Raw genomic sequence first — 25,765 nt, 5'->3', positions numbered from 1 at the left:
AAGGGACTTTCAAGAGTCTTCTCCAACACCACAGTTCAAAAGCATCAATTCTTCAGCGCTCAGCCTTCTTCACAGTCCAACTCTCACATCCATACACGACCACAGGGAAAACCATAGCCTTGACTAGACGAACTTTTGTTGGCAAAGTAATGTCTCTGCTTTTGAATATGCTATCTAGGTTGGTCATAACTTTCTTTCCAAGGAGTAAGCATCTTTTAATTTCATGACTGCAGTCACCATCTGCAGTGATTTTGGAGCCCAGAAAAATAAAGTTGGACACTGTTTCCACTGTTTCCCCATCTATTTCCCATGAAGCGGTGGGACCGGATGCCATGATCTTCGTTTTCTAAATGTTGAGCTTTAAGCCAACTCTTTCACTCTCCACTTTCACTTTCATCAAGAGGCTTTTGAGTTCCTCTTCACTTTCTGCCATAAGGGTGGTGTCATCTGCATATCTGAGGTTATTGGTATTTCTCCCAGCAATCTTGATTCCAGCTTGTGCTTCCTCCAGCCCAGCGCTTCTCATGATGTACTCTGCATATAAGTTAAATAAGCAGGGTGACAATATACAGCCTTGACGAACTCCTTTTCCTATTTGGAGCCAGTCTGTTGTTCCATGTCCAGTTCTAACTGTTGCTTCCTGACCTGCATACAACTTTCTCAAGAGGCAGGTCAGGTGGTCTGGTATTCCCATCTCTTTCAGAATTTTCCACAGTTTATTGTGATCCACACAGTCAAAGGCTTTGGCATAGTCAATAAAGCAGAAATAGATGTTTTTCTGGAACTCTCTTGCTTTTTCTATGATCCAGCGGATGTTGGCAATTTGATCTCTGGTTTCTCTGCCTTTTCTAAAACCAGCTTGAACATCAGGAAGTTCACGGTTCACATATTGCTGAAGCCTGGCTTGGAGAATTTTGAGCATTACTTTACTAGCGTGTGAGATGAGTCCATAGGGTAGCAGAAAGTCGGACATGACTGAAGCGACTTAGCACACACACACACACAATATTTTTACCTTTATGAATGTAGTGAGAGTTGAAGAGGCCCTTGCTTCTGTAAACTAACATTGTGCAGAAGGCCTGCTCGGACTGCGCTGATGCTGAGGGGAACCAGGAGATGGAGGGGAGCATCAGAGGATGACTCTTGGGGCAGGAAGCAGGGATGCTTCCCGTGGGCATCAGGAACCCAGAGTGCCCCCTTCTTGCCCACTTCTGTCACTCAAGTGGCCATTTTCATAAATGAAGTGGCTCCCCCAGGAAAAAGCGTCCCAAGTGGTTCAGCGGCAAAGAATCTGCCTAACAATGAAAGACATGCAGGAGACGCAGGTTCGATCTCTGGGTCAGAAGTAGGAAATGGCAACCCGCTCCAGAAAATTGCCTGGGAAATCCCATGGGTGAAGGAGCCTGGCGGGCTACAGTCCATGGGGTTGCAAAGAGTTGGACATGACTGAGCACACACACACCCCAAAGATAACAGGTACCATGAGTTTGGAATACACAGCTGCCCCAGGGAGTGCCCTCTGTAACTCTCCCTGGCCCACGTGGCTTGAAGACTCCAACAGAGGCTGAAGCTGGTCATTCCCTAGCAGAGCCAAGGTGCACATACTCCCAGGAGAGGTGGCGCGACAGCTGCCTCTGGTGTAACTTACGTGGCTGGACTGATCTGGAAGCGGATTTTGAGAGAGGGAAGGATCTTGAGAGCTAAGGGGGAGAACAATGAGTTGGAAGGGGGGCATAGGGGCCTTGAGAAGGTGACGGGCCCAAGGCCAAACACGAGCAGCTCTGCTCCCTCCGCTTCTGGCCTGGGGCTGGTCCATTTTCTCATGGGCAGCTGGTTCTTCCAGGGTGTGTGCAGAAACACTTCAGAACTTTGGAAAGGAGCAGCAGGCTTCTGCCCTTTAAACAAGGATTTCAGGAAGTGAGAAAAGAAAAAAAGAAGAAGAAATGGGCTGGAAACACTGTATATTCAGGATACAGAGTATTTAAGGACATTAAGAGACAGAGTGGCAATTTAGGATTTTTATGACGTCTCCCAAGAATCATAGGTAGCTTTGCTAATTCTTTTCTGCTTTATTTTTTTTTTTTAATTTATTGGAATGCAGTTGCTTTGCAATGTTGTGTTAGTTTCTGCAGTACAGCAAAGAGAATCAGCTATGTGTATATGTATGTCCCCTCTTTTTTGGATTTCCTTCCTATTTAGGTCACCACAGAGCATTGACTAGAGTTCTCTGTGCTATACAGTAGGTTCTCATTAGTCATCTATTTTATACGTAGTATCAGTAGTTGAGTTGGGTTGGGGGAGGCATCATTCACCTGCATTTTGTGGGATATAATCATGAATTTGTTGTTTAGTTGCTAAGTCGTGTCTGACTCTTGCGACTCCATGGACTGTAGCCCGCCAAGCTCCTCTGTCCATGGGATTTCCTGGAGAAGAGTATTGGAGTGGGTTGCCATTTCCTTCTCCAGGGGATCTTCTTGACCCAGGGATTGAACCTGAGTCTCCTGTACTGGCAGGTGAATTCTTTACCACTGAGACACCAGGGAAGCCCACCTTGATTTGGAATAGAAAAGCTAGCATAATTTGTTGAGATATTTTGGAAAAATGTGACATGACTGTTTTTAGATGTTTTTGCTGCTAATGAAGACCACATCACAAATAATATTTATGGGCCAAAAGCCAATGGGACGGGTCAAAATTCTTAGAATAGTTATTCTGGATAAGAGAAATAAAGATATTTTCTTTTTTTTTTTTTAATAATTGTCTGTATGTTTTTAATTTGAAAGAAAATGTTAATCCTTTATAGTGATGGGACTGCAAATATAAAATTTGTCTTTTTTTCCTCTTTTTTGCAATAGGGTTACATGATGGAAAATCAAATCTCAGGCTTAAAATGTGACACAGATGTGTTTGTCACTTTTGAAGGTGACAATGTCGTCATGCTGCAGGTAAGACTTAGGAAATGTTAATTCTTATTAAACAGTGAAAATTTCAAGATCAAGTGTTATCCAGAAGTCTGAAGCTCTTCCTATGTCTTCATCTGAAGTCTTTGTTTAATTGGCAAGTGTTTTTCCATTAGGCACTTGATTTTTGCAGTAGTTGAATGGGGAAAGGGATTAATTAATTTATTTCCTAGCTGATTTTTGATGTTGAAAGGTATCTTTTTTGGCTTAAGAAAATTACATCTTGTGAGTGTAGAGTCATATATCTTCTACCTGGGAGGCTATTCCCAAAGACTTTGTAAGTGCCCAGAAGGCAACCACGCTTCCCAAGTGACTTAGTGGTAAAGAATCTGCTGGCCAATGCAGAAGCCTCAGGAAACATGAGTTCAATCCCTGGGTCAGGAAGATTCCACTGGAGGAGGAAATGGCAACCCACTCCAGTATTCTTGCCAAGATAATCGCATGGACAGAGAAGCCTGGCGGGCTACCATCCATGGGGTTGCAAAGAGTCTGACATGACTGATCACGTGTGCACCCAGAAGATAAACAGGCAAAAGACAGGAAGAGCCAGCGTACAAAAGGAGGGCAATTGATCAGCCACATAAGTGATCAGAGAAACAACTTTGGGGCCTCTGCAGTACTGATCTCTTTCGTATCTCAAGTTGCCTCATGTTTAAGAGTACGTTCACACCCCACTGTTGGTCAGAACAAAAGGAACTTCTTCCATGTTGCTTTTGGCCATGTGCAATTCTACTTCTGGGACTTCATCTAAACTTATAATCCAAACTGCAGAAAACTTTTGGTCACAAACATTCTCATTAGTGCATTATTTATTACAGCAATAACATTGGAAACTAAATTTTCAACAATAGGAAAATGATTAGGTAAATCATGTTCTGGCCAATCAATGGGGAATTCTATAGCCTTTAAAACTGTACTTATAAAGAGTTTATTATGGAAATTTAAAATGTATGATATGCTAAGTAAAAATGATATAAGACTGTATATAAAATGGGATTCCAGTTAGGTGTTTTTAAAGATTAAGTATAGGGACTTTGGGTTTTGCTAAGATATAATGGCCCCATTCCTCCCAGCGCTTTCCTCTTAACAGTTAAACACCCTGCCCAGAACACAGTGAACAAGCATAGGGAGATTCTTTTTGAAAAAATTTTATTGGAGTGTAGTTGATTTAAGTGTTGGGATAGTTTCAGATGTACAACAAAGAGAATCAGTCATACATATTTCTACTCTTTTCCTGGGTCGGGAAGATCCCCTGGAGAAGGAAATGGCAACCCACTCCAGTATTCTTGCCTGGAGAATCCCATGGACAGAGGAGTCTTGCAAGCTATAGTTTATGCGGTCACGAGTCAGACACAACTTAGTGACTAAATCACCACCACTTTTTTCTGTATTCTTTTCCCATAAAGGCCATTACAGAGTATTGAGTAGAGTTCTCTATACTCTACAGTAGGTCCTTATTAGTATCTATTTTATACATAGTAGTGTGTATGTCTCAATCCCAATCTTCCAATTTGTCCCTCTCCCGCTTGCCCCTCAGTAACCAGAAGTGTATTTTTTTACATCTGTAACTCTATTTCTGTTTTGTAGACAAGTTCATTTGTAGCCTACTTTTAGATTCCACATATAAGCAGTATCATATGATAATTGTCTTTCTGTGTCTGAGGTCCATTCATGTTGCTGCAAATGGCATTATTTTGTTCTTCTTTATGGCTGAATAATATTTTATTGTATAAAGCGGGAACAAAGAAGGCAGGCTGCTCAGGGACCTAGGGACTAGGGAAGGAAATGAAGTAAGTTCTCTTATTGCCTCCTGTAAATCCTGGACAGAATATACATATCCTAAATCTCTAACTGGCACAAACAGAATATGTTTCAAGAAAAGCCTGTGCATCCAGTCAAAGGATGCGGAAGATGGTGGCCTCACAATAGAAAACCTTATGGGCAACACTCCCTCTCCACCAGTTACACGCAACAGAAAATCCAGACCAATACACACACACACACCAGCTTCACCAGGTCCTGGTAGGAACTGACCTTCCTCCTAACCTCCAGTCTGAGGAAGTCAGCGGAAGCAGGTAGCAGGTATAGCGATGCCCTTCCCCTGCCTGGTGGGGCTGGCTGTGTATGTGCAGCTGTTCAGTCCTATCTGACTCTTTATGACCCCATGGACTCTAACCCACCAGGCTCCTCTGTCTATGGAATTTCCCAGGCAAGAATACTGAAGTGGGTTGCCATTTCCTTCTCCAGGGGATCTTCCTGACCCAGGGATCAAACTAGAGTCTCCTGTATTGGCAGGTAGATTCTTTACCGCTGAGCTGTCTGGGAAGCTGAGAAGGGAACTAATCTTCCATCCCCAGCCTGGCAGAAGCAGAAGGAGCCCAGTTTCTCCCACTGGGGTAACGTCAGCAGGATCCCTTGGTGAGATAAGACTTCACCTGCATTTAGCAACATCAAGACCCAGTGAGGTGATGCGAGGTGGAGCTAATTACCAGTGCCCTTCAACCTCAGCTCCAGTGGCAGCAGAGTCCAGTGGAGAGTTAACACTACCCCCGCCTGACATCAACTAGACTAAACCAGGAGGTGTGAGTTAAGGTTAGTGAGCACTCACGTTCTCCCCATCCCTCGTGTCAGTGGGCTCAGTAAGGAGCTGAAGCTACACATGTACCCAGCAAAAGGAAGACTAATTCGGGGCCTTCCCAGGTGGCTCAGTGGTAAGGAATCCACCTGCCAACGCAGGAGACACGGATTTGACCCCTGGTCCGGGAAGATCCCACATGCCTCAGAGCAACTAAGCTGTCTGCTCCACAACTACTGAGCCCGTGCTCTAGAGTCTGGGAGCTGCAACTGCTGACGCCCACAAGGCCCAGAGCCCGCGCTCCATAACAAGAGAAGCCGCCACAGTGAGAGGCCTGCACACTGCAACGATGAGTGGCCCCTGCTCACTGCAGCTAGGAAAGCCCACACAGCAGTGGAGACCCAGCACAACCAAATACATAAAATGTAAAAAAAACCTAACTCGACGCCGTGAAGGAGGCCTCCTGGGCTCTTTGATCCTCCTCTCCCTGCTCTCTCACCCCCATACCAAAGGGGCTCAGTAGACTCTGAGTCTCCAGCCTTCCCTGACGTCAGGGTGGAGTGGAATGGTGTGAGCTGGGTTAGTTAATACTCCACGTCCTGTCTGCCTAGTTTCAGTAGAAGCCAAGAGGAAGTTCAGCCTCTGCCCTCACCCATCGTCAGTTAGCTAGGAAGAAGTAGTGGGAATTGGGGCTCGTTGGCAGGCTGCGTCACCACCCCCCTTCTCTGGTATGAGCGTGGCCAGCAGGAGGCTGGAGCGTCACCCCACCTGTCCACGGCGGCCAGTGCGAGCCAGTGTGCTGCTTGTGCCAGAGCAGCACTGGCAGCACGCACCGGGAAGCCGAGCATTCACACCCCCAGACCTGGCACAGCACCTCACAATTAAACACGATCCCCTAAAGTAACATCCAACCCCCCTGCATACAGCAGAAAAATCACTCGTTATAAAAACGGCAACAAAAAGGACAACCACAAAATTTTCCCATTTTGAATGGGAAAATCGACAGATGATGATACCATAAAGAATCGGGTGTTGGAATTATCTGACAAAGATTTTAAAGTACCCATCAAAAGACTAGAGGTAATTGCAAATACTCTTGAAACAGATAAAAGTGGCAGAACATTTCAGCAATGGCAGAAGAAATAAAAGGAGAGCCAAGTGTAACTGCAGAATTGAAAAATACAATTGAAAAAACAAATTGGTGGAATGACGGTAGAAGAGATGATCGAGAAAAAAAAAAATCTGCAAAGTCAATAGAATTCACTCAGTCTGAACAAAGTGGAAGAAAACGAAAAGTCCCAGGGATCTGTTGTGCCCAGTCCAACGTCCTCATTCCTGCCACCAGGTGCTGAGACGCTGCTGTGAAGTGTGGACATGAGCGCCCCTGTGTAACACAGAGCACAAAATCAGTGCACCCCACCATGTGTAAACAAATAGCTGGTGGGGACTTGCTGTACGGCACAGGGAGCTCAGCTTGGTGCTCTGTGAAGACCTAGGGGAGGTGGGGGGCAGGGAGGGCCACGAGGGAGGGGATACGTGTGTACCTGTGGCTGAGTCACTTCTTTGTACAGCAGAAACTAACACATCATAAGGCAACTGTACTCCATTAAGAAAAACAACTCAGTCCTCAACGATGACCTTCGCACTGTCCCTTCTCTCAGCTCATCCTGCGGTGCTGGTTTGTAAAGCTTTATGAAGGTGCTGGCTTATGACCTGGCTTGGCAGGTGTTTCCAGCCTCAGAGCCCAGGACTGTCCCTCAGCTTGCCACCCAGAGGTGCTGCGGGTGGCTGTGAAGTCAAGGTATTTGCTCCTTTCCCCACATCTGGCCCTCTCACCTTCCTCTATCAAAAGACCCAAACACAGCCCCTTGAAATAGACAACCTATGTAGTCCTGTAATAGAAATGAAACTTAATGTTTAATGATAATAAAAAAGCTCCCCCCAAAGAAAGCTTCAGGTCTAGGTTTCATTGGAGAATTCTACCAAACATTTAAGGAAGAATTTTACACAATCTCTTGCAGAAAATGGAAGAGAAGAGAATGCTTCCCAACTTGGTTTTATACAGCTATTATTACTCTGATACCAAAAGTAGATTACTATCTACAAAAAAAGCGTAAGCTACATATCAAAAACTTACATGACCTTAGATACAAAAATCCTCAGCAAAATTTTAGCAAATTAAATCTTGCAGTGTATAAAAAGAACTATACACTGTGAAGAAGTGGATTTCTTCGCTGGTGTACAAGGCTGCTTCAGCATTCAAGTCAATCAATGTAAACCATCATATCAAGTGAAAAAAATTATATGATTATATTGGTTTACACAGAAAAAGCATTTGACAAAATCCAACAATAGTTTGTGATTAAAAACTCTCATCAAACTAGGAATAGAGGGGAATTTCTGTCACTTGTAAGCTTTCCAGGTGGCGCAGTGGGAATCTGCCAACGTATGCAGGAAACGCAAGAGACACGGGTTCAATCCCTGGATCAGGAAGATATCCGGGAGAAGGAAATGGCAACCCACTCTAGTATTCTTGCCTGGAGAATCCCCATGGGCAGAGGAGCCTGGAGGGCTACAGTCCATGGGGTTGCAAAGAGTTGGACAAGACTTAGTGACTAAACAACAGCAAATCCTTCTCTGGACTGGATTATGCTTTGAATCTACTTATCAAAGTAGAGGTAGATATTTCAGAGACCTGTAGTCAATACTTTTCATAGTATTCTTCCATTACCGACGTGCCTTCAACCCTCTATCTGAAGGTGCGTCCTTTAGTGATCCTGCGGGCGCTGTGGCCGCTGCCCCATGACTGAGGAGCTGTGGACACAGCAGGCCTGTGCTGTTACGTGTTTCCCTTTGAGTGGGATCAAAGGTCGTCTGACCCTTTCATTATTTCCCTGGGGCAGAGGTTGTGAGCCCTTGGTGAAATTTAATTACACCTTCCACCAAATCCAATTACTGTCCACACCCATGAAATCCCATTATAACTTTCTTCTGCTTCATTAGAGATACACTAGGACAGGTCCCTTCTTAACCCCCTGTGGCAGATTTCCTAAGGAAAATCAGCCACAGGCTTTGCATACACTGTTTATTACTCCAAGAAAATATATGCAAAAATTCAAATGACCTATAGCCCTACTTGTTTAAAAACCAAGCACTCTCTGGTTTCCAGTAAGAGAGCTGATTTCTTAGGGATTTCACTGTCCCCTCTCCGCCACCAGAGTATTTTCCTGAGTATTCAGATATTTTGTCTTGTTTTTCTTTTTTCCAACTTTTGAAAATTTCAAACAAATTTCATGAGAAAATTGAACTATTGGTATAATATCACTTGGGACTTACAAATAGCTGTGAAAAGAAGAGAAGCGAAAAGCAAAGGAGAAAAGGAAAGATATAAACATCTGAATGCAGAGTTCCAAAGAATAGCAAGAAGAGATAAGAAGGCCTTCTTCAGCGATCAATGCAAAGAAATAGAGGAAAACAACAGAATGGGAAAGACTAGGGATCTCTTCAAGAAAATCAGAGATACCAAAGGAACATTTCATGCAAAGATGGACTCAATAAAGGACAGAAATGGTATGGACCTAACAGAAGCAGAAGATATTAAGAAGAGATGGCAAGAATACACAGAAGAGCTGTACAAAAAAGATCTTCATGACCAAGGTAATCACGATGGTGGGATCACTGACCTAGAGCCAGACATCCTGGAATGTGAAGTCAAGTGGGCCTTAGAAAGCATCACTACGAACAAAGCTAGTGGAGGTGACGGAATTCCAGTTGAGCTGTTCCAAATCCTGAAAGATGATGCTGTGAAAGTGCTGCACTCAATATGCCAGCAAATTTGGAAAACTCAGCAGTGGCCACAGGACTGGAAAAGGTCAGTTTTCATTGCAATCCCAAAGAAAGGCAATGCCAAAGAATGCTCAAACTACCGCACAATTGCACTCATCTCACACGCCAGTAAAGTAATGCTCAAAAGTCTCCAAGCCAGGCTTCAGCAATATGTGAACCGTGAACTTCCTGATGTTCAAGCTGGTTTTAGAAAAGGCAGAGGAACCAGAGATCAAATTGTCAACATCTGCTGGATCATGGAAAAAGCAAGAGAGTTCCAGAAAAGCATCTATTTCTGGTTTACTGACTATGCCAAAGCCTTTGACTATGGGGATCACAATAAACTGTGGAAAATTCTTCAAGAGATGGGAATACCAGACCACCTGATCTGCCTCTTGAGAAAGTTGTATGCAGGTCAGGAAGCAACAGTTAGAACTGGACATGGAACAACAGACTGGTTCCAAATAGGAAAAGGAGTATGTCAAGGCTGTATATTGTCACCCTGTTTATTTAACTTATATGCAGAGTACATCATGAGAAACGCTGGACTGGAAGAAACACAAGCTGGAATCAAGATTTCCGGGAGAAATATCAATAACCTCAGATATGCAGATGACACCACCCTCATGGCAGAAAGTGAAGAGGAACTCAAAAGCCTCTTGATGAAAGTGAAAGAGGAGAGTGAAAAAGTTGGCTTAAAGCTCAACATTCAGAAAACTGAGATCATGGCATCTGGTCCCATCACTTCATGGGAAATAGATGGGGAAACAGTGGAAACAGTATCAGACTTTATTTGGGGGGCTCCAAAATCACTACAGATGGTGATTGCAGCCATGAAATTAAAAGACGCTTACTCCTTGGAAGGAAAGTTATGACCAACCTAGATAGCATATTGAAAAGCAGAGACATTACTTTGCCAAAAAAGGTCCGTCTAGTCAAGGCTATGGTTTTTCCTGTGGTCATGTATGGATGTGAGAGTTGGACTGTGAAGAAGGCTGAGCGCCAAAGAATTGATGCTTTTGAACTGTGGTGTTGAAGAAGACTCTTGAGAGTCCCTTGGACTGCAAGGAGATCCAACCAGTCCATTCTGAAGGAGATCAGCCCTGGGATTTCTTTGGAAGGAATGACGCTAAAGCTGAAACTCCAGTACTTTGGCCACCTCATGTGAAGAGTTGACTCATTGGAAAAGACTGTGATGCTGGGAGGGATTGGGGGCAGGAGGAGAAGGGGACGACAGAGGATGAGATGGCTGGATGGCATCACTGACTCGATGGACGTGAGCTTGGGTGAACTCCGGGAGTTGGTGAGGGACAGGGAGGCCTGGCATGCTGCAATTCATGGGGTCGCAAAGAGTCGGACACGACTGAGTGACTGATCTGATCTGATCTGATCACTTGGGCATATTCTCCACCTCCAAATATTAAGATTTTGCTTTATTTAAGTGGTCTCATTCTTAATTTCTCTATATACACACACGCATGTGTGTGTGTGTGTGTGTGTGTATGTAACCATTTGAAAGTTGTAGACATCAGACATTTCATCCCTAAATTAAACGTCAACATTCATTTTTTAAAATAAGGACATTTTCCTACAAAAGCACAATACTGTCATCACACCTAAGCAAATGAACAGTAATACCATAATGAAAGTGAAGTAAAAGTGTTAGTTGCTCAGGCATGTCTGACTTTTCGACCCCGTGGACTGTAGCCCTCCAGGCTCCTCTGTCCATGGGATTCTCCAGGCAAGAATACTGGAGTGGGTTGCCATTTCCTTCTCCAGGGGATCTTCCCGACCCAGGGATTGAACCCGGGTTTCCTGCATTGCACGCAGATTCTTTACCTTCTGAGTCACCAGGAAGGCCCAATACTGTAATACAGGTTATCTAATCGGGATAGTCAGAAACTTAAGAAAGAGGGAGCCAGGTGAACAAATAGAACTACCGGCACTGGGGAAGGCAAAAAGTAATTAGTATTCCTGGAGATATGTGATGACTTTGCATCCTTGAAACGAAAACATCCTGGGGACCTCCCTGGCGTTCCAGTGTAACCACAGACTTTGAATTTGTGGTGGTGGTTGTTTAGTCGCTAAGTCCTGTCTGACTCTTTGTGACCCCACGGACTGTAGCCCACCAGGCTCTTCTGTCCATGAGATTCTCCAGGCAAGAATACTGGAGTATGTATTTCCTTTTCCAGGGGATCGTCCCGACCCAGGGATCGAACCTGGGTCTCCTGCATCGCAAGAAGATTCTTTCACTGACTGAGCTACCAGGGAAGCCAGAGGGGAAGTAAAAGGGAAAGGCTAAGAGACATGGATGATCATGTCCAGGAAACTGATGACATTCCCCAAAGAGGGAGCAGAGAACACAGGCAGATGAAATCAGAGAAATAAAAGAAGGCAGTTTCCCAAACCTGAATAAAGTCACAAGTCTTTCTTCACAACAGGCAGGACCCACCAGACAAAGTCAGAGCCTGAAAACAGTCTGGAGAATTTCAGATCACCAAGTAAGGACAGAGAGAGGGCCTCTGGACGTTAGACTGAAAAGAAACATCAGATGATTTGCTAAGAAAAGAGTCAGATTGACCTCAGCCCTATTGGCTGCAGCACTGGAGGCTGGAGCAGTGCCTCCTAACTCCACTGCACCCACACGTCTCTGGGGCTCTTGTCACAGTTGAACTCTGGTGTGGGTCCTGGGCTTCTGCATTTCCAGCAATCTCCTTGGTGACGGTGATGCTGCTGCTCTGCGGACCACACTCTGAGTGGCCAGGGTCTAGAATAAAATGGAACGATGCCTTTAGAACTCAGAAGAAAATTACTTTGAATGTAAAATTTTACAGCTAGCTAAATTATTCATCAAATATGAGCCAGACTTACAGATATTCAAATGTTCGGAAAGTTTACTTTGCCATGCACTTTCTGAAAAATATTACTTGTAGATGAGGTGGAGAAAAGCATAAAACAAGTGAAGAATTAGAAAGATATCTGTGGATAGCCAATGGAAATTTCCTGTATGATTCAGGGAATTCAAACTGGGGCTCTGTAACAACCTAGAGGGCTGGGATGGGGAGGGAGGTGGGAGGGAGGTTCAAGAGGTAGGGGACATATGTGCACCTATGGCGGATTCATGTTGATGTTTGGTAGAAACCAACATAACACTGTAAAGCAATTATCCTTCAATTAAAAATAAATTAAAAAAAGAAAGATATCTATGCTTTCTGGAGCTAATCCAAGAGGAGTTTGTGTAAAGAAATACCTGCATAGTCGTGGCTGACACAATTAGTCCAAATTAGGACAAGAAGTCAGAGGGCTCAAAAGAATGACTTTGAGAAGGAAATGATTTCTATTCAACAAGCAGAATAATTAAGAAGCAGGAAAATGCTTAGTCATGATGGAAAAGCCATATGGTTCTTCTAGAAACAAGTGGGAAAATAGTCGATCAAGACTCTAGGAAAAACAAAACTGCTTGAGAAAAGCATGTTCCAAATAGGAAGCAAGAGAAATATGTTTGACCTTGGCATTTGGAAGCTTCTTCTCTAGCAGAATGAAAACTGCTTGAGAATGGTCATTTCTGAAGTGAAGTTCTAGAGGTAAGGGTTTGGGTAAGAGACTTTGACTTTTTACTTAAGATCATGTCTTGATGAAAGTGAAAGAGAAGAGTGAAAAAGTTGGCTTAAAGCTCAACATTCAGAAAACTGAGGTCATGGCATCTGGTCCCATCACTTCATGGCAAATAGATGGGGAAACAGTGGAAACAGTATCAGACTTTATTTTGGGGGGCTCCAAAAGTACTACAGATGGTGATTGCAGCCTTGAAATTAAAAGACGCTTACTCCTTGGAAGGAAAGTTATGACCAACCTAGATAGCATATTCAAAAGCAGAGACATTACTTTGCCAACAAAGGTCCGTCTAGTCAAGGCTATGGTTTTTCCAGTGGTCGTGTATTGATGTGAAGGTTGGACTGTGAAGAAAGCTGAGTGCTGAAGAATTGATGCTTTTGAACGGTGGTGTTGGAGGAGACTCTTGAGAGTCCCTTGGACTACAAGGAGATCCAACCAGTCCATTCTAAAGGAGATCAGTCCTGGGTATTCTTTGGAAGGACTGATGCTAAAGCTGAAACTCCAGTACTTTGGCCACCTCATGTGAAGAGTTGACTCATTGGGAAAGACTCTGATCTGGGAGGGATTGGGGGCAGGAGGAGAAGGGGATGACAGAGGATGAGATGGCTGGATGGCATCACCGACTCGATGGACATGAGTCTGAGTGAACTCTGGGAGTTGGTGATGGACAGGGAGGCCTGGTGTGCTGTGATTCATGGGGTCGCAAAGAGTCGGACACAACTGAGCGACTGAACTGAACTGAATATGGCCTAAACTTTTTAAATTGGAGGAGATTTGCTTTACAAGGTTGTGCTAGTTTCTGCTGTACAACAAAGTGAATCAGCCATATTTATACATGTATCCCCTCCCTTTGAAGCCTCCGTCCTGCCCCATCCCACCTCTCTAGGTCATCACAGAGCACTGAGCTGGGCGCCCTATGCTGTTTATTTTATGCATGGTGGTGCAGCTTCCCACTAGCTATTTATTTTATACATGGTAGTGTATATTGATATATGTCAACCCTACTCTGCCAATTCATCGCCCCCTCTTCTTCCTGCCCTGTGTCCACCTGCCCATTCTCTGTCTGCGTCTGTATTCCTGCTTAGCAAATAGGTTCATTAGTATTATCTTTCTAGATTCCAGATATAATATATGATATTTGTTTTTCTCTTTTGACTTATTTTACTCTGTATGACAGATTCTATACTCATCCACATCACTACAAATGACCCAGTTTTGTTGCTTTTTATGCTTGAGCAATTTTCCATTGCATATGTACCACATTTTCTTTATCTATTCTTCTGTCGATAGACAGGTAGGTTGCTTCCATGTCCTAGCTATTGTAAACAGTGCTGCAATGATCTTTGGGGTACATGTGTCTTTTAATTATGATGTTCTCAGGATATATGCCCAATAATGGGGTTACTGGGTCATGTGGTAGTTATATTCCTAGTTTTTAAAAAAAATTTTTAATTAAAAATTGAGTATATTTAAAACCATTAAAATAAATTGGCCCTCCCTTATAGAAACACATTTATTGCATTCTTACTCATTGGTGTAATTTTTACTATATAAAATAAAGGAACTATGAGTAAAATATAGAAAAAAAAGAAATAGTCCTTCCTTAAATATAAAAAATGAGGGAGGGAAGAGAAGGAATGAAGAGTAACAAAGAAAGGCCTCACTGAGAGAACAAATGCTGCATGCGCGTGCACGCACACACACACACACACACACACACCCCTTTCTGTTCTCCCCACCCCCATTGCTGGGGTGAATTCCAGATTCTTCTCCAAGACAGCCCGGACCTCAGGTGCTACAATGGGGCGTTGGGACAGGTACGATGTTGGGCGAGGACTAGACCTCAGGCTGTAGGACCCTGACTCCCTCTGCTCCTAAAGGAAGCACAGAGTTCCTTTAGAAAACCTGAAAGAACATTCCCTCTGGCCCCAGCCTTCTGGCTATAGGTGAGTCCTAGCGATCAGCAGGTGGAGGTGTTGAGATGCTAGAGGGAGTGAGGTGCAGGTACTCCTAAAATCAGAGATGAGGGCTGGGGCGACCCTATCACAGGGCCTCGGGGCATCAGTTCTGAAAGATCTGAGATCTGGCCGCACCAGGAGGGGTCTGAGGAACAGCTGGTACGGGGGTCACCGGGCTGTGGATGGCAGCCAGTCGTCCTGAAAGACCAGCCACCCTCCCCTTCTGAAGGCCTTCTGGAGAGAAAGAACGAGGGCGTGAGCTGAGGGCCTGCCCGACCCAGCAACATCAGAGACAGATAGTTCAACAGATCTTCCAGAGGTTTACAGGTGGGATCTACAGATGAGGTATACGGAATCACCTCGGATGATGACAGAAGCGAAGAGAAAGGGAGATGTGTGAGTGGGCCAGAGGCAGGCGGAGGCCGGCCTAGTGGGGGCTGAAGACCACCACAGGGGAGTGGAGGTAGGCCGGGGACCAAGTCTTAGCTTAGAGGAGGGAAATGGCGTTGGAAATGCGGGAGGCAGATGCGTGAAGATTGGGGGCAGAATTTGGTGCACAGCATTTACAAAATGTGGTCATTCATTCTGGGGAACTTGAAGGGACTTTGGGATAGTACCCTTTTAGAAAAGCAAGATAGTTTCAAACAGACATTCTGGTTTTCTCTTCCAAATCCATTGACTCATAACAAATCTGGTGCTAATTCTTTCAAAGCCAGATATTCCAGCATCTGACTGTTGAAGGCTCTCCTCAAGAACTCTGTGTGTGAGGTTTGGGAGAAGGAGAGCCTTCTGAGTCTGGGCCTTGTTACCTGTACTTCTTTGCTCGCCAGAGTGGCTTCTTCATTTTCTGTACAGAAATCATTCTTGCTCTCTCTTTCTCTCTGTCCCTTTTATTTCCTCCTCCCTCCCTCCTTCTCCGTCTCTCCCTGTCTCTTTCCTTCCTTCCTTCTTTCTTCCTCTCCTTCTAGCCAGAGAATCATTACAGATTTTCCTCAAAGAAATCTTATCTTGATGGGATGTCCAGCACTTGAAAGAGGCAAAGAGTTACTGTACCCAGTGGGAGATAATGCCCAGTTGGCCTTTTCTTCAGCCTCGCTCCCCGGGGGACTCCTGAACTGCCCTTAGCGCATTGCCAGATGTGGGTGGAAGAAAAACTCAGGACACGCAGTCCCATTTGTGTCTGCCCATCCTCCTGGGGCTTGGAGGGCCAGATCCAGCTTCATGGGATGAAACCTGTGGTCAGAAGAGCCCGTACTTAGACTGAAAGGATGAGCCTATGGTTACTGAGGGGAAACCTGGGGGGAAGGGACAGTTAGGGAGTTTGGGATGGACATGTACACACTGCTATATGTGAAATGAGTAACCAGCAAGGACCCACTGTATAGCACAGGGAGCTCTGCTCAGTGTTATGTGGCAGCCTGGGTGGCAGTGAGGTATGGAGGAGAAGGGACACACACATATATGTATGGCTGAGTCCCTTTGCTGTTCACCTGAAGCTATCACAGCGTGGCCAGCTGGCTATACCCTAAGATGAAATGAAATGTTTAGAAAAGAAGAAGAACCTATGCTGGTTTGCTGCTCTGCTCTCACTGTCTTGAAATCCCCAATCATTTTTGAACAAGGTGCTCTGCACTTCTGTTTTGCCCCGGGTTCTATGGCCAGTCCTGCCTGGGGCCTAGGGCATGGTCTGGGACCCCAGGGCCACAGGTACAGCCACTCGGAAGGAAGCCGTCGTCCTACTCGGTATAAGCCTGAGTGCTGCCCGCTGCCTGGCTTGTCCTGCTGCAGAGAGGATGACGTGGGATGACTTTTCCTTAGAGACCGTGCTTTCTATCCTAATCGACTCTAAGTGTTTCTGCTTTGGCAGCAGACACAACTCGTTAGGCTTTTTAATCCAAGTTTCTCTGTAGCTGACATAAATCAGTGAAATACTCAGTGTGTAGACATGCTAGTCGCTTCGTAGATGCCTTGAAAAGCCATTCAACCTAAAAAATTATTTGTAATTGTGCTATATAATCAGTGTTCCCTGATGCATAGGATATTTGTTATAAATGCGTGTTTGTGATATCATTATTCTGCATAACTACTCAGACTCATGGTTTCCACATGTTGGCTGCAGAGTCAATTTGATTCCTTCTGCAGGTGGGGTCTTTTACAAAAGGCAAGAATATAGCTGTTTTGGCTGCTCATTTCCCCAGAGTTCTCTTAAGGAAGGGACTCCTGAGCAGGTGCAGTGGGACTCAGTTCCTGGGAAGTAATCAAGTAGATAAAGGAAAATAGAGTCTTCATCTTTTGAGCCAGAGAACTGTGTCCAAAGCCACAGAAACCATCATCTGGAAAGAAATAACATCACAAGTTGTCTTAAGAAAATCTGGTGTAAGTTTTCAAAACACCAGACCTAGAAGATATGACTATTTGTATTGAGAGGAAATATATTTTATTGTATAAAATGGGTTTCTTTTACTACCAGGTTCATTTTTAAATAATGAACTCTCTGCTACAACTCAAACATTCCGTGTATACACATGTTACTGAATCTCCTAGTTTTGATCATCGCTGTTGCTATGTGAGGGCTTTCCAGGTGGCTCAGTGGTAAAAAATCTACTTGCCAGTGCAGGAGACACTGGAGATACGGATTCAATCCTTGGGTAAGGAGGATCCCTAAAGGAGTAAATGGCAACTCACTCCAGTGTCCTTGCCTGGATAATCCCATGGACAGAGGAGCCTGGCAAGCTGCAGTCCATGTAGTCACAAAGAGCATGCACGCGCATTGCTGTGTAAGATATCATTTTGGGGGTAATCTGGGCGATGACGCAACAAAACCTCTCTGTTTCATTTTAATTTTTCAACTTTTGTGTATATAATTATTTTAAAATAGAAAATTAAAAATTATATGTGTGTGTGTGGGGTGTCATGTGCTCAGTCCTGTCTGACTATTTGCGACCCCCATGGACTGTAGCCCACCAGCCTCCAGTCCGTGGAATTTTCCAGGTAAGAATACTGATGTAAAAAAAGAAAAATTTTTTAAAAAGAAAAAAGAATACTGGAGTGGGTTTCCAGTTCCTACTCCAGGGGATCTTCCTGACCTAGGGATTGAACCTGTGTCTTCTGCACTCATATATATATATGTGTGTGTGTGTGTGTGTGTGTGTGTGTATTATATATTTTATATAATGTTATATAATTTATATTTTGCATTTTATTGCTTATTATATAATGTATATATACTATATGGTATAGTATATATATATACACTATATGGTATATTATAATGTATTCAGGAACACATGTATGAGGTAAAAAAAATCACATCTTCATTGCATGCTCAGTTGAGAGACTGATGGTATATTATAACGTATTCAGGAACACATATATGAGGTAAAAAAATCATGTCTTCATTGCATGCTCAGTTGAGAGACTGATGGATCTGTCTTTGCCTCTCCAGGTCATTTACCAAATGAAGTATTGAATGTAGAGACTGTCCTGACCAAACCCCATGGTAGCTGATAGCTCCAACCCTTTAATCTAAACTTCACCAAAGTGCATCAGCAGCAGAAAATAGACTCATTTTAAAAAATCAGCTTTTCTTGTTTCATGACCTAGAAAAAGAGGAACAATTCCAAAAACGAGGAGCAAAAAGGAAAAAGAAAAGAGCGAAGATCTAAACAGAGGAATTTTGTGATACTAGCCAGGCCCCAGTGTGTCTGTCTCTTAAGTTTAACACCTAAACTGGATTATTATTTTTTTTTTCAGTATAATTTTTTTTTAATTTTATTTTATTTTTAAACTTTACATAATTGTATTAGTTTTGCCAAATAACAAAATGAATCCGCCACAGGTATACATGTGTTCCCCATCCTGAACCCTCCTCCCTCCTCCCTCCCCATTCCATCCCTCTGGGTCGTCCCAGTGCACCAGCCCCAAGCATCCAGTATCGTGCGTCGAACCTGGACTGGAACTCGTTTCATACATGATATTTTACATGTTTCAATGCCATTCTCCCAAATCTTCCCACCCTCTCCCTCTCTTCACAGAGTCCATAAGACTGTTCTATACATCAGTGTCTCTTTTGCTGTCTCGTACACAGGGTTATTGTTACCATCTTTCTAAATTCCATATATATGCGTTAGTATACTGTATTGGTGTTTTTCTTTCTGGCTTACTTCACTCTGTATAATAGGCTCAAGTTTCATCCACCTCATTAGAACTGATTCAAATGTATTCTTTTTAATGGCTGAGTAATACTCCATTGTGTATATGTACCACAGCTTTCTTATCCATTCATCTGCTGATGGACATCTAGGTTGCTTCCATGTCCTGGCTATTATAAACAGTGCTGCGATGAACATTGGGGTACTCGTGTCTCTTTCCCTTCTGGTTTCCTCAGTGTGTATGCCCAGCAGTGGGATTGCTGGATCATAAGGCAGTTCTATTTCCACCTAAACTGGATTATTATGTTCTAGAAATTTTTAAAAAGTTAATAGTGTTTTGGCTACACTGTGCATCATACAGGATCTTCATTCCCCAGGCAGGGATAAAACCCTTGTTCCTAGCAGCAGCAGCATGGAGTCTTAAGTGCTGGACCACTGGGGAAGCCCCGATGTTCTTCTAATTTTAAATCTAGTTAAAATGCGTTTGTTTTCCCAATTTAATTTGCTTAAATCAGAAAGGTAAGAGCCTGTTCATTGGAAAAGACCCTGATGCTGGGGACGATTGAGGGCAGGAGGAGGAGGTTGGATGACATCATCGACTCAGTGGAGATAAATTTGAGCAATCTCTGGGAGATAGTGAAGGACAGGCAAGCCTGGTGTGCTGCAGTCCATGGGGTCGCAAAGAGTCAGACACGACCGAGCAACTGAACAACAACAAAATCAGAAAGGTGGACGTAGTGACAAAAGTTAAAGGGAATTGTTAAGGAATTGAATGGATCAGATGAGATGCTGAACACAGAAAAGGGATTTATTTATTCATTCACTTATTCAAGAAAGATTCCTCAACTCCCATAGCCATTTGATGGAACGAACGTGAACAGACTCTGACCCTGTGGTGCTTAACTTCCGGAGGCAGAAGGATGAGGAGACAGCAGCAAGTTGTAACGCTTCATGTGCTTGGGTAGCAATAAACTCAGTGTGGAAAAATAAAGGCAGTGAAGGTCTGGAGCGGGGGCGTGGGAATCAGAGAGAGCAATGTGTAACGTTGGGAGTGCTCTTTGTTGTCCACCAAGAGGGTGATGGAGTTAGAGCCATTGTAAATGTGATAGGTGAGCAAAAGCAAACGATGTGTTAATCCCAGTGATGTCAGTGAAACTGACCTTGAGTGCCATGTCATTTTGATTTTTATTCTAGTCAGAGTTAGTGGATCCCCGCCCCCGCCATTTCCCTGTTGCTAGCAGTGTTTGATTCTCACACTTACTTTGTACAGCAGGCATGCGAGCTAAGTTGCTTCAGTCGTGTCCAACTCTTCTCGACCCTGTGGACCATAGTGTGCCAGGCTGCCATGTCTATGGGATTCTCCAGGCAAGAACACTGGAGTGGGTTGCTATGCCCTCCTCCACAGGATCTTCCCAACCCAGGGATCAAACCCACGTCTCTTATGTCTCCTGCACTGGCAGGGGGTTCTTTGCCAATAGCACCACCTGGGAAGCCCAACTTTGTACAGCAGGAATTACAAAAATGTTTATGTCCTTTGACCCCTAATACAGTGATCCTGATGCCCTCTTTTTCATAGTCAGTATTTTGTGACACCCCCTTTTCCATCCTGAAATGAAGTCATGGGTAATATCTATCTAGAGATATGATTTCAAGAATCCAAGACAATACTTCAAAAACAAAAGAAATGTGTAATAAGGATGACTATATAGTAAGACCTGTAAGTAAGATTTTTTAAAATGAGCTTCCCTGGTAGCTCAGCTGGTAAAGAATCTGCCTACAATGCAGGAGACCCTGGTTTGATTCCTGGGTCAGGAAGATCTGCTGGAGAAGAGATAGGCTACGCACTCCAGTATTCTTGGGCTTCGCTGCTGGCTCAGCTGGTAAAGAATCCACCTGCAATGCAGGAGACCTAGGTTCAATCCCTGGGTTGGGAAGATCCCCTGGAGAAGGGAATGGCTACCCACTCCAGTATTCTGGCCTGGAGAATTCCATGGACTGTACAGTCCATGGGGTCACAAAGAGCCAGACATGACTGAGCGATGTTCAAATATGTATATAGTAAGACATGGGCTCCCCAGGTGACTCAGTGGGTAAAGAATCCATCTTCAATTCAGGAGAGTCGGCTTCACCTGGAGAAGGGAATGGCAACCCACTCCAGTATTCTTGCCTGAAAATTCCTGTGGACAGAGGAGCCTGGCGGGCTACAGTCCATGGGGTCACAAAGAGTCTGACACTACTGAGCACAAAAGTTTGCTGGAAGCCACTGGACCGTATCTGGATGCAGCAGTTAAGAACACCCTGGTGTTTGTTACGTTTTTAACAAACGGCTGACAAATGGTTTATGCTGTGTGCAGGTTGTGGTTCGGGAACTGCTGGCTCAGTACACCAAGCAGTGTGAGGAAAGACCAGTCTCCAGCTTGCTCCGAAACTGGGCGGAATCGGGGAGTGACAGGCTGAGAACCAGGTATGTGATCACTCCGGCTGCCACCATCCTTGACCTGGAGTCTCATTCTTGAGCCTGAGTATACACAGCCTTGTACAGTTCACACTTGTTTAAATGTAAAATATTGATATAGATAATCAACAAGGACCTAGTGAGTAGCACAGGGAACTCTGCTCAGTACTCTGGAATAACCTATATGGGAAACGAATCTGAAAAAGAATAGATGTAACTGAATCACTTTGCTGTGCACCTGAAACAACAGTGTACATCAACTTTGTGCATGTGTGCTCAGTCGTGTCCGACTCCGAGACCGCATGGACTGCAGCCCACCAGGCTCCTCTGTCCATGGAGTTTCCCAGTCCAGAATACTGCAGTGGGTTGCCATTCCTGCTCCAGGGGATATTCCCAACCCATGGATTGAACCCATATCTTCTGTGTTTAAAAAAATACTGATATGTGGAAACACATGTATGGATATGCAATTTCAATACTCATGCACCCGCGATCCAACTTAAGGACCAGAAGACTGCTAATTCTGCTCCTTCCACATGTGTTCCTTCTTTTTAGCATGTCCACTGTGGGAAGGACTTTACAGATTTTTGTTATTTCTGTTTCACAGATGAGGAAACAGGCACAGAGCTTAAGCATTTTGCCCAAGATTACATGCCAGTGGGTGACAAAGCTAGAATTTGAATCCAGATAGTTAGGCTCCAGGATCCATGCTTTGGGTTGTTTTCATGGATTTTTCTGTGAAAAATTATCTGTAAATATTATCTGTAAGCTTGATAAATAAGGTGTAATGTGTGTGGTATTCTGTAGCTTCCTGTTTTCACTCAATATTTTGTTTCTTAGGTTCATCCAAGTTATTATGTGTGGCTGAAGAGCTTCTGTGTCTGCTCATCATATTTCACCATGTGTCTGTGCTACAAGTTACTTACGCTTTCTAATCTCCAGTATCAGTGGATATATGGGTTGTATTTTTGATATCTTGCACAACCCTCTTATGAAAAATCTTGTACATGTTTTCTGGGGAATGTGGGCAAGAATTTCTACAGGGCTTTCAAATTTAGTTGCCATGACTCAGAGTGAGAAATACGTTTTACGTCACCATGGACACCCACACACCCATAGAGTCCCCTACCCTTCCTCCCCACCACAGACACGGATGAAGCAAACACGCCGTGAAACACTGCTCATCCTATACTCGTAATGTTCTCTGATGTTTCTTAATTTTGTTTTTTAAAAATACTGATCTCAATCAGTTAAACTGATTTCATGTGCCGCTTTAGCGATTTTCAATCTGTTGCCTGAAAAAACACTCCTTAATAGCGCATATTACCCAGGTGTGAAATTGCTGTGCTGTGGGTATGCCAGTGTTGGACTTTACTAGATCATGCCGATTTATTTTTCAAAGTGACTGCCTACATTTTTTATCCCCACCAACAGCCTGTGTCTTATGAAACCAACACTTGGCATTGTCAGATTTCATTTTTGTCAGTATAAGATAAAGATCTCACACTGTGGCCTTTTTAAATTATTGTTTTATTTTTAATTGGAGGATAATTGCTTGACAGTATTGTGATGGTTTCTGCCATACATCAGTATGATTCAGCCGTAGGTATACATATGTTCCCTCCCTTTTAAACCTCCCCACCGCCACCTTCCTCCCATCCCACCCCTCTAGGGTGTCACAGAGCACCAGCCTTGGATTCCCTGTGTCATACAGCAAACTCCCACTGGCTGTATACTTTCCATCTGGTAATGTATATGTTTCAGTGCTACTCTCTCAAATCGTCCCGCCTTCTTTCTCCCCGACTGTGTGCAAGTCTGTTCTCTCTGTCTGCATCTTTGCTGCTGCCCTGTAGATAGGTTCATCAGTACCATCTTTCTAGATTCCATATATATATATATATGTATGTATGCGGGTTAATATACCATATCTGGCTTTCTCTTTCTGACTTACTTCTCTTCGTATAATAGGCTCTAGGTTTGTCCACCTCATTAGAATCTAGTCAGATATTTACTTTTATTTCTTTATTTGACTGCACCGGGTCTTAGTTGCAGCATGCAGGATCTTTAGTTGGGGCATTTGGGATCTAGTTCCCTGACTCAGGATTGAACCCGAGCCCCCTGAATTGAGAGCACGGAGTCTTAGCCAGTGAACCACCAGAGAAGTCCCTCACTATGGCTTGAAAACTGCATTTTTCTTCTTCTTCTTATAGTTGAGCATGCTTTCACATTCTCTTTACCATTTGTATTTCTTCTTATGCGAAATGCTTGTCATGCATTTTGTGTTTTTCTGTTTTTGTTTCGTTTGGTCTTAGTCGGTATTGATTTTCAGATGTTACAGCTATCTTCTCCAAGTTTGTGGCTTGTCTTTTGTTTTCTTTATGATGTCTTTGATTAACATAAATTCTTCAATTACAGTTGAATTTATTAATCTTTTCTTTTATATCCCATACTTCCTGTATCTTGTCTACTTTGTGATTGTGAAATACATATGTTTTAATATTGTTGAGAGTTTGAGAGTTTCACCTTTCACCTTGAATTCTTGAATCCATTAGAAATTTCTGTCTGTGGTGTGAGGAAGGGATTTAATTTCATTTTCTTTCTCCTGTGGGGATTGTCAGTTTTTCCAGCCCCATTTTCTGAATTCACTGCCTTTCCCTAGTGATCTGGAATGCCCCCGCTGGCATTCATTAAACTTTTATATATGCGGAAGTCCATTTGTTCCTGGTCTGCTTGTGTGCTCTTTTTTAAGTTGGTTAGTTAGTTTGCTGCTCTGGGTCTCAGTGCAGCATGCAGGATCTTTGATCTTCAGTGCAGCATGCAGGATCTTTGATCTTCAGTGCAGCATGCAGGATCTTTGATCTTCAGTGCAGCATGCAGGATCTTTGATCTTCAGTGCAGCATGCAGGATCTTTGATCTTCAGTGCAGCATGCAGGATCTTTGATCTTCAGTGCAGCATGCAGGATCTTTGATCTTCAGTGCAGCATGCAGGATCTTTGATCTTCAGTGCAGCATGCAGGATCTTTGATCTTCAGTGCAGCATGCAGGATCTTTGATCTTCAGTGCAGCATGCAGGATCTTTTTGGTTGCGAGTGCAGACTCTTAGTTGTGGCACGCGGGACCTCGCTCTCTGACCAGGGGTCGGATCCAGGCCCTCTGCATTGGGAGCGTGGACTCATAGCCACTAGACCACCAGGGAAGTCCCTGTTTGTATATTCTGAATCTAACAAAACACTGTCTCAATTCCAGTAGATTTATAACAGTGTAATAGTATTATGTGGTACATATTACATATGATACTATTATATCTAAAATATAATTCAGAATTGTGCTGGCTATTCTGGGTCTTTTGTACATCCTTACAAGTGTGAGAGTAAGTTTGTCAAGTTCCGCCAAAAAAAAAAAAAAAAGAAAGAAAGAAAAGAGCGTACATACAGCAAAAGGACAAATATTATCTGGTTGCACTTACATGAGGTATTATCTACAGCAGTCAAGTTCGTAGAGACAGAAAGTAGAATAGTGGGGCTTCCCTGTGGTCCGGTGGTGAAGACCTTCTGATGCAGGGGGTGAGGGTTTGCTCTCTAGTTGGGGAGCTAAGACCCCACCTGCCTAGCAACCATAAAATCCAAACATAAAACAGAAGCAGTATCATAACAAATTCAATGAAGACTTTCAAAAAGGACCCACGTTAAGGGGAAAAAAATCTAAAAAGAAGAAGGTAGAACAGTGGTTACCAGGGACCAGTAGGAGGAGGAACTGGGGGATAGTGTTCACTGGCTGCAGAATTTTAGTTTGAGAAAATGAAAAAGATTTGAAGATGAGTAACAGTAATGGTTGCATGATAATGCGAATGTATTTAATGCTGCTGAACTATACCCTTAAAAATGGCTAAGGTGGCAGATTTTATGTTATGTTTATTTTACCACAGTTTTTTAAAAAATCTACTGGAATTTTCTTTGGAAGTGTATTAAATCTATAGATTTGCAGAAAAATTGACATGCTTGTAAAACTGAACTTCTTCTCAAAGATTTTAACCTCCCAAGTGTCTTCCAGAGTTTTATAATTTCTTTCAAACATAGTACAACTTTGGACAGATTTATTACTGGGTCCTTTAGAATTTTGTTGTTGCCATAAAAAGAACATTTTTTAAATTATGTTTTTTTGTTCTTGATTTATTATACACACTGTTGACTTTTGTATATAAACCTGACCATAAAAAATGTCATTT

At 43.5% G+C, this 25,765-nt stretch overlaps 1 protein-coding gene across 2 annotated transcripts in view; it reads left to right on the top strand.

Moving 5' to 3' along the window:
• Window positions 1-25,765, top strand: part of ACOXL (acyl-CoA oxidase like) — a 337,247-nt gene that overhangs the window by 214,256 nt on the left and 97,226 nt on the right. For both annotated transcript variants that reach the window (XM_006047013.3, XM_006047014.3), the window contains exons 13-14: window positions 2,856-2,945; window positions 21,439-21,548. In XM_006047013.3, coding sequence (XP_006047075.1) covers window positions 2,856-2,945; window positions 21,439-21,548 — 200 coding nt within the window. The remainder of the gene's footprint in view (window positions 1-2,855; window positions 2,946-21,438; window positions 21,549-25,765) is intronic.

This window comes from Bubalus bubalis, chromosome 12 (assembly GCF_019923935.1).
Source record: "Bubalus bubalis isolate 160015118507 breed Murrah chromosome 12, NDDB_SH_1, whole genome shotgun sequence".
In the NCBI taxonomy this organism is placed as follows: domain Eukaryota; kingdom Metazoa; phylum Chordata; class Mammalia; order Artiodactyla; family Bovidae; genus Bubalus; species Bubalus bubalis.
The sequence above is the reverse complement of the archived record's forward strand: the minus strand, read 5'-3'. Positions and strand labels throughout refer to the sequence as shown.